General features: G+C 42.7%; 1 protein-coding gene across 1 annotated transcript in view; it reads left to right on the forward strand.

The window, feature by feature from the left end:
• Window positions 1-16,601, forward strand: part of LOC120394496 (mitogen-activated protein kinase kinase kinase 15-like) — a 156,967-nt gene that overhangs the window by 69,871 nt on the left and 70,495 nt on the right. Inside the window, 2 exon segments of the mRNA XM_039518722.1 lie at window positions 1,097-1,265; window positions 6,101-6,207. Coding sequence (XP_039374656.1) covers window positions 1,097-1,265; window positions 6,101-6,207 — 276 coding nt within the window.

Raw genomic sequence — 16,601 nt, forward strand, 5'->3', positions numbered from 1 at the left:
ACTGTACAGTTATAGAGTTAGTAAGAGTGGTGGCAGAGAGATGTGAAGATATACAGTAGAGGCAAGTGACAAAAGATAAGTTTTAATGAGACACATAGTCTAAGCCACTTTTGAAAATGGAACTGGGTCTTCTAGGTGACTTAGGGTAAAATTTTCAAATCACCTATGTGCGATCTTATTAATGAAAGAAGAACTGATTAACATAAACCTGGAAACAGTGCACGAGAACTAGGAGTGATAGTGTGCAACAAATTAGACATGAGTTTGCAGTGACAGTAAAATAAATAAAATGAAAAAGCCTTCCATTGGCCATTTCTTCAGACCCTCACTGCATTATCTCATGAGAGTACCTTGCAAGTGATATATGCTGTGGATATTAGTATCACAGTATTAGTGGATATTAAGAGAGAGCTTAATTTCCTCTTCTGCATTTAGGATTTAGGATCTGAGCACTTGCAACTCCTTTTGGACAAGAAAAGCAGTTATATGTGCTCAGTACCTGTCAGGATCTGGCTATTAATGACTAAGCCCTGGGCTTAGTAAATGCTCGCTACAAGTTACGTTTCAAATAGACTGCATCTTTTTTTTTTTAACCTCCCTACATTGCAATATAAACTGATTTTTAGTGAAAAAGACCTGACTGTTGTTACTGTGGCTTTTGCATGCCTCCGTGTAATAGTATGCATTATGTTCACTAAGTGAACTACAGCTAATCAGATAATGGATGGCTCTGGTTGGTTTATTTAATAAGAGCTGCTAGTGTCCATTAGATACAAAGATGAGGGATTTTGTTTTATATTACTGTAGTCTCTTTGTTTAGCATGACATTTTCTGCTTTCTTAAGGATAAATGTGTAGATTAATGTGTTTATTTTGAGCACTGTTCCTCTCCTTTACTAGGTCTGGTAAATAATTTTAAAAATTAGAACTTGTAATTTAATAATGTCTCATATAAAATATTTCTTAGAAGTGTAAACTGAAAGGAATAGTTAACTTAAACCTCATTCCGATAAACAAATATTAGTGCTGTTTTAATGTTGTAACCAAACCTCCATTTAGAAAATTCTAACACTTTATCTCCATTTTTATTTCTTTAGTGCATATTGCAAGGAAACACTGTTGAATGATATTAGAAAAGCTAGAGACAAGTATCAAGGAGATGAACTAGCAAAGGAGCTGGCCAGGATTAAGCTCCGTATGGATAATACTGAAGTCCTGACTTCTGACATTGTCATAAACCTGCTTCTTTCTTATCGAGATATCCAGGTATATTATTGATGTGAAAGTAAGGAAGATTCTCTTTTCGAGTGGGTTTTACTCTTGTTTATTATTATTCTTGTTTATTGCCTGTTTATTTGATAGCTTCTTGAATTTGGACCACTGTATTATTTTAGTTTCAAGTTAAATCTGGCTATATTGTGGTTTTAAAGTAGATTACTTCTTTTTCTTTTTCATCTATGAAAAAAGAAGTGTATTTGGTTTTTAATTTTTAAATCCAAACTTTAAGCCTTTGGAAACTAAGAAAAAGAATTTGTTGTGATTTCAACATTTGCTACAAGAGTCCAGGTTTACTATGTTTCAGAATTGGTATAAAAAGGAATATTGTGTTTGTTTTAAAAACCCTACTCTCCACCCTCCCCATCCCTTCCACCTCCCTCCCTCACCCCCCGAAAAAACAACCTTTTGGATTTTTAAAAAAACTCTGGTTTTGGTAAAACAGGGCCTCTCTTATAATACTTATGAACTGTCCATCTTTGTGACTGACATTCCTCTTAAGACTTAGAAATATAGGATTTGTTCTTCTGATATTTAGCACTTTTGTTTCTTGCGTCCCTCTCTCAGAATACATCTACTCGGCAAATGAAGATGTGATTGCAGTGCGAATTGGCATACCCACTCTTATCTTTAATCTAGCTGGCATGGGTACAATGGTAGTGAGGAAGTGGTGGCACAGGCTTTGGCACCCCATTACAAGCCCGCTGGGTTGCTGACCCATGTCAGGGTCTGTGACCCCATGATTGTTGCCCGCACTACCTACATTAAAGTTAGCATAGTTAGGCCTACCCAGGCTGCAATAATTCCTCTTCTCCCACCCCTCCCCATTGTGGTGGGTGCTTTAAATTCTCATGGCCATCAACACCAGATGAGATCCCCTTCCTATGATAGAACTGAATGATTTTATTGAACAGATACCCAAGCTGCATCGCGACCAATTTAAGGCCATCATTCAGGAGGGTCAGCTAGTAGCAAAGACAACGCTACAATCTGCCCTCGATACAGCTGACACTCTGGCCAGCTGCATCTTGATTGTGGTGGTGATGCAGTGTGCCTCTTGGCTCCATCTGTTGGGCTTCCTGAAGGAAGTACAGTCAACCGTTGAAGGTCTTCCCTTTGAGGGCACTAAGCTCTTAGTGGAAAAGACCGATGCCTCTCTTCGCACCTTGAAGGATTTTCAGGCCACTCTCCAATTGCTGAGAATCTACACGCCAGGACAGAAGAAAAAATTTAGTCTGCAGCCCATCACAAGCCATGCACTTCCCAATACTCAGCTCAATGTTACTACAAGACCCTGAGAAAAAAACCTAAATTTTCAAGACATAAACCATCTGGCCCACAATCTTCCTCATCCAAGCCATCCACATCCAAACATCCATTTTGACATGTTGGTCAAGGTGCCATTAGACCATTCCCCATAACTGCTACCCACCCATTGGCCACTGACTCTCAGTGTTCTGCGGCACCTGGGAGCGCATAATACCAGACTTATGGGTACTCTATCCATTTTACTTTCCTGCCCCCTCCACAATACCCATCCCCATTTTTCTTCAGGTACGCTTCTCACAAGAGTTTGCTACAACAAGAGGTAGATCATCTCCTCCAGTTAGGAACCATAGAATCAGTACCTCAACATCTTTGAGGCAAAGAGTTCTACTCTTACTTCCTAATACCCAAGAGGAAGGGAGGTTGGAGACCAATACTAGACCTCAGAGCTCTCAACAAGTTTGTCAAGGCTCAAAAATTCAAGATGATCACTTAAGCAACTATCATTTCAGTGTTGGAACAGGGAGACTGTTTTTCAGCCCTTGACCTTCAAAACACCTACTTTTATATCTAACTCCTACCAACACACAGATAATTTCTCAGATTCATTCTGGGACAAGACCACTACCACTTCAGAGTACTCCTCTTCGGGCTATCATTGGCCCCAAGAGTATTTTTCAAGGTTCTCTCAGTGGTGGCTGTCCACTTACGCTCCCAAGAGGCCATGATTTACTCTTTTCTGGACGATTGCCTCCTCAGAGTCCTGTCTCTCCAAGAGCTCACCAAGTCACCAGAGCTGCAAAGCATTTGTTTACAGAACTGGGCCCACAGATCAACGCCCAGAAATCAACCCTCACTCCAGTGCAGTGCCTGGAATTCATAGGTGTTGACCTCGACTCGTTACAGGCCAGAGCTCTCCTACCTCAACACAGATTCCTCTCTCTGGCGACACACATAGAGACTGTTTAAAACAGGCCACAAATATCAGCCAGACACTGCCTACAGCTCTTGGGGCACATGGCAGCGGGCACAGCAGTGATACCATACACCAAGCTTCACATGCGGTGCCTTCTGATGTGTTTCAGCTTGGTTTACAGACCAAACAGGGACAGACTAGACAAACCCTGGTCAATACCCACCAGGGTCAAAATCTTCCTAGACTGGTGGAAAGACCCAACCAACATTTGCAAAAGGATCCCCTTCTCGCACCTCTGCCCATCATTGCTTCTCACCACCGATGCATCACTCATACAGGGGGAGCTATCTAAATGGCCTTACAACGCAAGGCAAATGGTCACCCATGGAGATCTCCCTTCACATCAATCTCCTCAAGCTAAGGGCGGTCAGGAATGGCTGTGCTCACTTTCTCCCACTGATCAAAGTATCACACCTAGAGTCCTATCGGAGAGCGTAGCCTGGATGTTCTACATAAATCAACAAGGGTGAGCCCGATCACCCTCCCTTTGCACAGAAGTGATGAGACTATGGTGTACCTCTCGTGACGTCACACTGTCAGCAATCTACCTCCCAGGCACACACAGCTCGATAGCAGACAGTCTTGGTTGCAAATTCCCACGTGGCCGTGAGTGGGAACTAGACCCAGTAGTGCTTCACGATCTATTCAGGTGAGCACGGACTTGTTCGCCACTTACCTGAACAAGAAATGTCCACGCTACTGTTCCAGAGCAGGGATAAGACAACTCTCCTTAGGTGATGCTTTCCTCCTCCCCGCGATGGAGACCTTCTTTACGCCTTTCCTCCTTTTCCTCTACTATCAAAGGTCCTGCTGAAAATAAAGAGATGTCATTCTGATTGCTCTTACGTGGCCAAGACAGACCTGGTTTCCTTACCTGTCACAGCTCATGACACATCCACCAATCTCTCTTCCAGTCATTCTGAACCTCCTCTCGCAGAATAGAGGATATACCCTACATCCCAACCTGGCGATTCTTCACCTCAAGGCATGGCTCCTTCTTGTTTCAAACACGTAGAAAGCTCCTATTTGATAGAGGTGCAAGAGATATTATTACACAGCAGAAAGTCCTCAGCACAACAGACTTACCTGTAAAAATGGTCTAGGTTTCAGATTTGGTATATTTGCCAACAAATCTCCCGACATCTATGACTCTTCCACCTATCTTAGACTATGCACTGGCCATAAAGGATTGGGGTGCTCTCTATGCTCTCTGAGTCTAGCTAGTGGCTATACCAGCCCTTCCACCATCCAGCAGAGTGGTACTCGGTGCTGTCACACCTGACCACCAAAAGATTCCTCAAGGGTATAGTTAACCTCTTTCCACAACCTCGGCTTCCTACGCCTGCATGGGACTTAAACCTGGTACTAGGCCTCCCTTCGAACCTATGGCCACCTGTTTGCTTACGTAGCTCTCAATGAAAACAGCATTCCTTTTAGTAATTACTTCGGCCAGGAGACTAGGGGAAATAGTGGCTCTGATGGCATATTCCCCCCACCCCTTCACAATATTCTTTCAGGACAAGGTTACACTCAGGCCACATCTGAAATTCATTCCAAACCATTCTGTTTCACATGAACCAATTGATTCATCTTCCAACGTTCTATTCCAAGCCTCACCGAGACAAGAGCGAGGCTATATTACACACACTAAATATCAGGAGAGCCCATGCCTTCTACCTGGACAGGACAAAGGCCTTCAGAGACTCCCCCCAGGCTTTTCCTGTCCATTGCGGAAAGATCCAAGGGTTCAGCAATATCAGCCCAAAGACTTTCCAAGATGGTCTCAGAGTGTATCAGACAATATGACCCCTCTAGATACTGTTCGTACACGCTCCACAAGGTCTGTCTCCTTATCCCTCATCTTCTTCAAGAATGTGCCTGTCTCAGAGATCTGCAAAGTGGCGACATGGGTGTCAATCCACTCCTTTGCAGAACATTATGCGATCACTGGGGACTCTGCCTCCCATGCCATCTTCGGCTCCACAGTGCTGACGTTGACCCTGAAGTCCCAACCCTGCACTGGGATACTGCTCAGGAGTCACCTACAGTGACACGTAGGGACCCTACTCGAAGAAGAAGTTACTCACCTTGTGCAGTAACGATGGTTCTTTGAGATGTATGTCACTATGGGAGCTCCACAACCCACCCTCTGACCCTCTCCTTTGGAGTTGTTGTCAGTGACTCTGCAATAGAGAAGGAACTGAGCGGGGTTAGCCCGCACGTGCTGACTAGCCTTGTGGCGCAGCCCGAGGAGAGACAGCGCATGTGCGGGCCTCATGAACACTGCTACCGAAGTTCTCCAGTCAGCAGCACAGGGACGCAAGCACACCTACAGTGGAGCACCCATAGGGGGACACATCTCAAAGAACCATCATTACTGTACAAGGTGAGTAACTACTTCTTGTGCACAACTACCTCGCCTGTTAGTGAATGTGAGCTGTCCTTGTCCACACTGACCAGTAATTATTACTGTAACTAAATTGATTTACATTTCCAAGTGAAGAGCCTGATCCAGCTGGGAGTTTGATCAAATGATCTGGCTTAGTGATATTTTCTGTGATTGTATTTTTTTTATTGATATCAGGACTATAATGCTATGGTGAAGCTGGTGGAAACACTGGAAATGCTGCCTACCTGCGATCTGGCTGATCAGCACAACATTAAATTTCATTATGCATTTGCATTGAATCGGTAAGGATAAATGCTACGTTTTCTGCATTCTCTATAGGTGTGTATATGTATATGCACACATTTAAAATGTATGTGCATATACTTGCATGTGTGTGTGCATGCATGTACATCTCTACCCAGATATAACGCTGTCCTGGGGAGCCAAAAAATCATACTGCGTTATAGGTGAAACCGTGTTATATCGAACTTGCTTTGATCTGCTGGAGTGTGCAGCCCTGCCCCCCAGAGTGCTGCTTTACTGCATTGTATCCAAATTCATGTTGTATCGGGTCGCGTTATATCGGGGTAGAGGTGTATGTGCAACATCTTTCTCACTCACACCCACACCACTGGGGATACTATTCATGAAATAAATTACTTTGTTTGCAATAACCATGTGTTAATCCATTTGTGCCAGGACAGCTTTTAACATTTGAAATCCTTTCAAACAGCCCCAATTTGGTAAAAGAATAGCCTGCCCACAAGACTGGATAAAAGACCTGATTCAAAGCCCATTGAAGTCAATGGGAAAACTCCCATTGACTATAGTGGGCTTTGGATCAGGCCCAAATTCCTTAAATGTTTGAGTTCTTGCTTACCCATGTTTCCTTTTTGCTAAATTGCTTTTAGTTAAAGGTAATTTTATTAAAGTAATCAGTGACAAGTGGTAGCTGAACCATACATTGTATCTCCGATTGAGGGAAGAAAAGCCCATTTGAGCCTGCCTGCTTTCATCCACTCGACCTCTCCTGAAGCGACAAAGATAAATGTTCTGTTTTCTCCCTGTATTCCTCTAGGCAGGTCTTTCCATAGCACTTCTCTACAATGGCTACTGCATTTTAAAATTATAGTAAGAAAGCTTTTAGCTTGTTTCTGTGGAAAATAGGTCTTGTCAAACAAGCCTGATTTTGCTCTTTGATGAGATTACAAGTTTGGTTGATAATAAAGTAACTAAATAATAAAGTATAAATGTAATGTACTTAGATTATTGTAAGGCATTTGACTTAGTACAGCACAACATTCTTAAAAATTTCCCAGAATGCAACCTTTTGGCTGAAATTTTCCATTTTTGGTGCCCGCCTCACTGTACTTTTATGTATATGTGAGAGTTTCAGCAAAAGGGATTCAGGCTTTCTGAGAATGAAGCTTATCAAAATTGTCTCCCTCTCTCCCCCTTTATTGACTTGGGAATTTGATGTAGAAAATGCATCTTTTTGAAGATATTGATGGAGTTAGAGCTCTGTAAAAGACACATGCAAAATAATCTGCACCTGTTCTCCTCATCAACATATGCTGCATTGAGTTACCAGTCTGCTTGAGTATAGTATTCTAATGTTCTTTAGGAAATACTTAGGAAATGTATTATGGTAAATAGTTTCCTAGAAATGAACAACTAATTTTCCAACAGTGAGAACACAAAAAGTACTCTCTCCTGTTTATAGATTTTTGGTCCAATCAAAGAGTAATCTTTTTAAATTACTTCCCTTCAGCAATTTTCAAAATGTATTTGCTACTTGATGCATTGTTTTGGACTTGAAAATATTTTTAGATCAGGTCTATTCATATATCTGGTCATCCTAAAAACGTAATTGTTAACTACTTTTTCTACAGACTGCTTGTGCTATTAACTTTCTGTTTTTATTATTCGTGTTTTATTGAAGTTTGTTAGTATTCACAAGAATACAAAATGATAAAGTTATACCTAAGATATTGATTCTTGTCTTGAAAAACAGGGTAAAGATTACCCAGAATCTACAATAAAGTGCAGCAGTAACAACATGCATCATAAGTAATAACAGAATAACTGATTGTAGGAACCCGAGTATACTAAATGTCAGACACTGCTGAATCTAATAATTAATATTTCACATCAATTATACCACAGTTCTAATCATAATCAGCAGAAAATCTTATTCATTAATTTCCTCTTGTTCTGCTTTAAGTTATTGTTGGCAGTTAATTTCATTTAGTCTTTTCAGTTAGATGGTTGGGCTGTGCTACAAAGAGCTAGAGATATGGCACTCAAATGGTAGGAAATCATTTCTGGGGGCATGGACTCTCCAAATTAGGTGGAGACAGGACAGAGAATTGCATACACATTTATGGCACTATTCTAAATAATAGATTATGATAATTCCTCAAGTGTAGGTCCTGCGGTAGGATAGTTATCTGTCACACTGGTCTCAACTGGGGACTCAGCTTTGGAGCATAGAACACATATTATCAGGGACTCTTCTCTTTGCTTCATCTTATTTAATGTAAGGTCAGTGGCTAATAAAATTTCTAACTACTATGATGTAATTGTAAGGATGATGTATAACTGAGGATCTGTGGAGCAGTTTGTCATGTTTGCATCTGTTTTCAAATGTAGATGTTCCCTCGCTTCAATCAGTGAGCGATTCCTGGGTGAGAAATAGCTGGGGTGTACAGCTTGTACTGTGGCACTTTGTCTGGGTTGGCACTGGAGTTGCCTAGACCTATTGTACACCGGATCCTTGCTAGAACGTGGGATTTGGGATCCATGCGCGGTACCACGTTAACGCGGGGACTGCGTTAAAATAAATTGCAATTAAAGTAATTAAATTTGGGATCCATGGCCGCGACCACATTATATGCGAATTCGCGCTATATAGACACGCGTTCTAGCGAGGGTCCGGTGCATTATGTGACTATGTGGACATGGCTTCACGGCTGACTCAGCATTTCATGACAATCATGGGTCTGTCCCAAGTGATTTCAGGCTCTAGGAATAGAAGTAGGCATGCTCTGGACCTTAGTATAGTTTTGCGTTTGAGGAGGGTGAAGATTATATTTTGTAATACTCCTGGTGTTTGAGCTCTGGGCTCACCTTTAAACAAATAATGTCCTCTGCCTATGCCTCCAGAGAACCCCTCCTGTTACTGTAGAGTGCTGCCTTAGTGTTTTATATGTAGACATAGCCTAGACTGGGCTGGAGGAATGACTGGGGCCGTGAGCAGGCAGACCAGGACTGGCTGGACAAGGAAACTGGGACTGGGAAATGGGAGGAGGGTGAACTGATATCAGATTGGGTGTGGTGGGGGAGAAGAATGGGACTGGGTGGGTAAAGAGACTGGGACTGAGAATCAGTGGGGCCGGGGACAGGAGATGAGTTGAAGGGAGACAGATCTGATGAGGAGACAAGTCTGGGCATAGAACTGGGACTGGCTGAGTGAAGAGAATGCAACAGAGAGCTGGAGGGAGATGGGGACACTGAGACTGGATGAGAAGCCCAGGAAGGGAGACTGTGATAGGTAATTTGGGCGAGGGTTGGGTAGGGAGGGGGTTATCTAGAGGCTAAGGTAGAGCTTCAACTTGCCTGTAATTAGATAGCTTAATGCTAAGAGAATAATTAAATGGCACATTAGACTGGCTCTTTGTTGTTTTACTTACTGCAGTAGTTTGTCTGAATATTAATAAAGTCTAAATTTTCACTATCAGCTAGAATTTTAACGTTATGGCTGTCCATAGGTGATTTAGAGTTTAGTCACATCAACTAAAAAATGATTTAATTAATATTTTGAAGAGGTCCTTGTAGACTAAACCAAGACAGTCCAAATATTGCTCAAGTGGTGGCTGCATTCGCCGCTTTCCCAGCACCCAAGGGCTACATCTGATTTTTTCATAAAACAGAGCAGACTATAGCTACCTTAAAGCCGAATTCAGCCCTCACATAAGACCTAGGGTGGAGATATTACAGCTCCTGCTATTCAAAATTCTGGCGTGTGTGATTTCTTTGTAGCCCCCAACCAGTTCCATCTTTAAAAAAAAAAAAAAAAAGGTGGTAATTGGAGATATACCAATCTCCTAGAACTGGAAGGGACCTCGAAAGGTCATCGAGTCCAGCCCCCTGCCTTCACTAGCAGGACCAATTTTTGCCCCAGATCCCTAAGTGGCCTCCTCAAGGATTGAACTCACAACCCTGGGTTTAGCAGGCCAATGCTCAAACCACTGAGCTATCCCTCCCAAGGGATCATATTAAAGATGAGGGAGAATGCAATCATCACTGGTTATTAACAATGAACTAGCATACAAAGAGCAAGCTATTAGCAAGTGAGGGAATAACATTGTGCAAGGGATTCATTAGTAAATAACTAGTTATTACTGGTAATGAAAGCCATAGGAAATTATTCTCCTTGAAAAGGAATAAGTGTTTTAAAATGTACTTCTTCTGTAAAAATGGCATCATGGGGGTATGTGGTTTATTATTTGTCAGTGACGTGCATCTGACGTTTCAGAATTTCAAGAAAAAATGTTCTTTCCTAACTAGAGCCCTGCAAGTTCAACCTACAATCTGAAAGTCAAGCTGAGTTCTCATCACCTTGTGCATTATCACCAGTATTAAGGGATCTGCAGGCCAAATTATGCCCTTTTTGACACATATATAATGCCATTAGCCTTCAGTGGGATCAGTATTGTGTCTTTAATGAAAAAGTATGTGGAATACCACTAAATTATCTGCTGTAAATTATTCTAGGCCTATTTCTTGCTGTAGATTTTAATATACTTAGTTATACTTTGGATTATCCATCTGTATTTATAAACCGTGCAAATCTGATATGGAGTAACTGAGATGCAATAAATATTGTAATGCTGTGATGCCATTTTTTCAGCAGTCATCAGACCTCATCCTCATTTTAAGACTGCTTTGATATGCATATTGATTATTTTTTATTAGCGCAAGTAAGTGTTCCAGAATGTATTAAGTCAGAGTAAACAGTAAGTGCTGCTTTTGAATGCTAATTACTTTATGAATGGTTGTATTTATACAGTATTTATTATGGATTAGGCTGCCTCATGTTCTCATTACTCTGCAATACGACACTGAGGTCACGTTTATAATGATAACATGCATAGTAAACTGTTTGACAGCTGTTTGAAGGCTGAAATAATCAGTCAGAACAAAATACTGGCTTGAATGGATGCCATGAAAACCTGGTCAACCTAACTGCCAGCCTTGATATGTGGGGGAAAAAAATATGTTGCCTTCTTCCACTGATATTCAATATATCTTGTCTAACAACCAAAATGGTAGGTAGTAATTCCAATCTGATGGGGGTAGCAAAGATGGAGAAAATATTTTATGTCCTGTATGAGCAGACAAATAGAGACAAAATTAAATTAAAGATGAAACCAAAGCCCCCTGCCCTGAGCAACTTTTATTTTGGTTGAATTAGGGCCCTTCTATAATCCAGTCTCTCTTCCAGAATACACTGTATTCTATCTACCTGCCTAATCATGGTGCAAACAGAAGGCATACAGGACAAAATATCAACAAAGGTCCAGACCAAAACTGGTAACATCACTCTTGTTTACAAGGTGGCAAATGCTTCCGCTGGCCTAATCCCAGACAGCCAAATCCTGGCCCCACTGAAGTTAACGACAAGACTCTTGTTGACTTCAGTGGGGTAAGAATGTGGCTCACGGTGTGAAGCTCTGACTTGTTAATCATGCTAGTGTTCCAACGGGGATGAAACCAGACTGGAAATGATTAAGGAGGCTGTTTTTGGAGATATGGAGAGAGTGATGACAGCACAGTTACTGGAAATAAAGACTACAGGGAAGGGTTTATGTGAAGAGTGAAGGGCATAAAAGAAAAATAGTAGTGTATACTTAGTGGTTTGCATGTTGCTGTAGTGCAGAGGACGGGGGTAGATGAGAGGGATTGGGCATGAAGATGATACGTTGGGTGGGTTTCGAGCGGCTGAAGGGAAAGGGAATTGAGGGGGTAAAGTTGTAAGAGGATCATATTCTTGTGGATGCTGATGATCCTTAATGGGAAAAAAACCAGCAAATTACTTGTAAGTTTAGAGGAATGAGAGTCGCTGGTGCCATTAGCAATTATGAGTATGTAAAATGAGCTCTTAATATTCCACATCCATTAATCATCAAAAAACAAAAAAGTGTAGTAGATCATTTGACGTGCATAGGTGTGAGAGAGAGAAGATGAATGCATTCCTGTGCATCACTGAGACTTATTCCTGCAAGCTGTATTTGTTCCCCCGTGGAAACAAGAAAGCATAACTCAGTAGTACATAAAATACCTATGGATTTCTAAATGCAGGCAAAAATCCCTCTAATTTGAGTTGCCAAATTACAAAACAGTACAGTGTATTTGGGGGAGAAAATCCTTTTATTACTTAGTATTAGAAAGTTTTCAAAACTTATCCTGGCTTTTTAAAGAAGTCCTATTGATTCAACAGTTTATAGGTGTGTATTTGACAGAACATTTGATGTGGTAAATAGGAACCATTTATAGAGAACACTGTGAGAGAGCACTGTCATTTTGATTCTAGCCAGAAGTGGTGATCACTAAATAGGAGAGTATGAACATAGCCTAAGAAGGGTATGAAATTAAGATCTGAAAAAATAAGTGGTTTAGAAGACCTAAAGGCACTGAAATGACTGTATTTTGGTTCCATTGTCCTCCAAGTAGCTAATCCATTCCAAAGAGCAAGTTGCTGATACTCCTGTGTTTCACGAACCTCCCCTTGGCTGCTTTCCCTCAACAATTCTAATAATAGCTTGGATGAGAATAGACAGAAGTCAAAAAAGAGGAGCAAAGTAAGGCAATGAAGTAGGAAGAGTTGGAAGCAATGGAGAGAGAGAGAGTTCAAGCACCCTTCCCCACCCAACCCCCTTGTACCATCAATAATAAAGTGGTGGAGAAAAGTCCTTTTGACTATGACTTTCTATACTATGACCTAAGCATGTGATTCCCAGTTTGCATACACATACTTGTGCTAGCTCACTTTGATCTAGCATGAGTTATAGAAGTAGTGTAGCTGCAGTAGCATGGACAGTGGCAACACACCACTGATTGCAGGCAGGTTGGTACTAGGCACAACCTGTGCTACTGCAGCTCCGCTACTACAGGTATTTATATTTGTGATAGCTCAGTGAAAGCTAGTGAGAGTATGTGTATGCGAGCTGGGAATCATACTCCTGGCCCATAGTATAGATGTAGCCTGTGTATATACTAACGTTATCTTGTCAACACTCAGTTACCACCATGCTGAACACATTATAAATACCTAGATAGATATTATAAACACCATCCAAAAGCTTTCAAAGTATGTCACAGTTAAATTAAAGAGACACTTCTCACCCCAAAACGCTTCCAAATATAGGGATCATATCTGTAAATACATTGAATAGTACCTTGGCTGCAATGGGAAGACTTGAGGAGCAGGGTACTACTCATCATGAATAATAGTCTCTGAATCTGGCCCTAAATTAAAACAGGATGCAATGAACAAAGAGTCTGGGACTGTAGAATGATTGAGGGCAAGGGATACGACAGTGAAGTTATACAGTAACTTACGTTTGCTCTGTGCATGACTTGACTGGTCTTTCATATATAATGTGTGTGTTTATATGCACTTTAAAATGTAATGTAGCTTGATTGTGAACTAAAACAAACGTGTGTTTGTAGTTGGTGTGTGGTGCTGCGGTGATAGAAGTGAGAGAGCCAGTTAAGGAGAAGGGGATTGCTTGGCAGGATATGGAGATATGGGAGTTGAAGAGGGTATTGGGAATGGGGAAGTGGGAGGAAAGCTTAAGAGTAAGTCTCAGAAGGTGATGGTGTAGCAGACAGACAGGTAAAATAACTTGTTGACAAGTGAATTAAACAAGCAGCAACAGTGTGAGTGGTTTCTGACAATACGAGGGTGTCTGGTGATAGTGATGAGCTTAGGGTGACCAGATATCCCAATTTTATAGGGACAGTCCTGATTTTTGGGTCTTTTTCTTATATAGGCTCCTATTACCCCCCACCCCGTCCCAATTTTTCACATTTGCTGTCTGGTCACCCTAGATGAGCTGGATAGAGTGCAGCAGGGCTGATGTTGCAGAAGTGCATGGAGGCTGTAAAGGTGTATTGCTGTTGTGGAAGCTTCCTGGGGAGGGGTGGAGCATGCTACTGAAATCTAATGTTTCCACTGGCTCAGTTCATCCCTGCATTCCCTCTTGCTATGACTGCTGGAGCTAGAGAGTACGTCTACACTACGGGACTATTCCGAATTTGCATAAACCGGTTTTGTAAAACAGATTTTATAAAATCGAGTGCGCGCGGCCACACTAAACACATTAAATCGGTGGTGTGCGTCCATGGTCCGAGGCTAGCGTCGATTTCTGGAGCGTTGCACTGTGGGTAGCTATTCCCTAGCTATCCCATAGTTCCCGCAGCCTCCCCCGCCCCTTGGAACTTCCGGGTTGAGATCCCAGTGCCTGATGGGGCAAAAATCATTGTCGCGGGTGGTTCTGGGTAAATGTCGTCAGTCACTCCTTCGTCTGGGAAAGCAACGGCAGACAAGCATTTCGCGCCTTTTTTCCCTGGATTGCCCTGGCAGATGCCATAGCATGGCAATCATGGAGCTTGTTTTGCCGTTTGTGACTCTCACCGTATGTGTACTAGATGCCGCTCACAGAGGCGATTCAGCAGCGCTACACAGAAGCATGCTTTTGCTTTTGCATGACAGCAGAGATGGTTACTAGCCATATTGCACCATCCAAACCCTTCCATAAATTGGAACTGAGGATGATCATGGCTACCAGTCCTTTTGTACCATTTGCTGCTAGTGCCCCTGGTCAATCAGCCAGGGCGCAAAAGCCAAGAGTGGTTACTAGCCATATTGTACCTTCCATCGCTTTGTACCATTGGCTGCTGTCATAAGTGCCCCTGGCCGATCAGCCAGGGGCGCAGCAAAATTGGGAATGACTCCCTGAGTCAATCCCTCCTTTTTGGTATCTAAAAATAGAATCTGTGCTGCCTAATATAGGCAAGTGTGCTAGAGAACCACCTGCTCTGTGTCAGAGCCCGCAGAAATTATCTGTATGCTATTCACAGGGGGTGCTCCTGTAACAACCCCACCTGTTGATTCCGTTCTTCCCCCAGCCTTTCTTGGCTACCGTAGCATTGTCCCCCCACTTGTGTGATGAATTAATAAAGAATGCAGGAATAAGACACACTGACTTGTTAGTGAGAAATGAGTGGAAGGCAGCCTCCAGCTGCTATGATAGTCCAGACAGGACATTAAGCAGTGTGTAGGAGAGAAGCCCAGCATCCCACTGCTAGTCCAGGGGCAACTGAATCTTTTCTTTACACATGAAGGGTGGGGCTGATGGAGCTCAGCCCCTGTTGCTATGATGAGGATGGTTACCAGCCATATTGCACCATCCATCCACCAGAAAAAATTAGGGCCAATAGGCTGATGACGAGGACGGTTACCAGTCCTTTTGTCCCATCAGCTGAAGCTGATCATGAGGATAGATTTCCATCATTTTGTACGATCAGCTTATGCTGATGATGAGGATGGATTTCCATCTTTTTGTACCATCAGCCGCCCATGACGGGGGGGGGAGCAAGGATGTTGGTGTTGAGTGCTGCACTATCGCGTCTATCTGCAGCATTCAGTAAAGATAGGGTGACATGTAAAAGAGTCAGAGGATTGTTTTACCTTTCGCTTCTGGGGGTGGGTGGGGGTGGGTGAGTAGATTGCCAAGCTATGCCCTGACCCGCGGGCACTGTGTTTGACCCTAGAAGCATTTGGAGCTCAGCCAAGAATGCAAATAATTTTAGGAGGCTGCAGGAACTGTGGGATAGCTTCAGTCCTCCAGTCCATGCGCATCCATTTGATTCTTTGGCTTTCCGTTACGCTTGTCACGCTGCAGTGCGCTGAGTCCCTGCTATGGCGTCTGTCTGGAGATTTTTAAAAAAGGATTCTAACGGAGCGCTGATAGAACGGATAGAACGGATTTGCCTGCCCTTACAGCGATCACATCCGCATGGTCCATGCGGGAGCTCTTTTTTTTATTTTGATTTCGGACTGCATCGCCACCCGTGCTGATCGGAGCTCCACGCTGGGCAAACAGGAAATATTCAAAAGTTCGCGGGGCTTTTCCTGTTTACCTGACCACTGCATCCGAGTTCAGATTGCGGTCCAGAGCGGTCACTGGTGCACTGTGGGATAGCTCCCGGAGGCCAATACCGTCGATCAGCGTCCACACTAACCCTAATCCGATATGTTAATACCGATACTAGCGTTACTCCTCTCGTTAGGGAGGAGTACAGAAACCGGTTTAAAGAGCCATTAAAATCGATATAAGGTGCCTGCTAGTGTGGACGGTTTCGGCGTTAAATCGGTTTTACGCTCCTAAAACCGATTTAAACGCCTAGTGTAGACCAGGCCAGAGTTGAAGCTGCCTATAAGTCCCTAGCTGGAGTTACTGTGCTCTGGCTACCTCCCACTGGCATGTGGCCCTTGAGAATTGTTGCAAGGTGGCACAAGTAAAAGTTGTTCCCAGTCTGGTCTAACCTCTGCCATGGCTGGAGTGGGGCAGGATGGTCTTATTTGACTGTCTATTATGATAATGGTGCATGAGGAAGGTCAGCTGTA

The sequence above is a fragment of the Mauremys reevesii genome, unplaced genomic scaffold (assembly GCF_016161935.1).
Source record: "Mauremys reevesii isolate NIE-2019 unplaced genomic scaffold, ASM1616193v1 Contig61, whole genome shotgun sequence".
Taxonomy (NCBI): domain Eukaryota; kingdom Metazoa; phylum Chordata; order Testudines; family Geoemydidae; genus Mauremys; species Mauremys reevesii.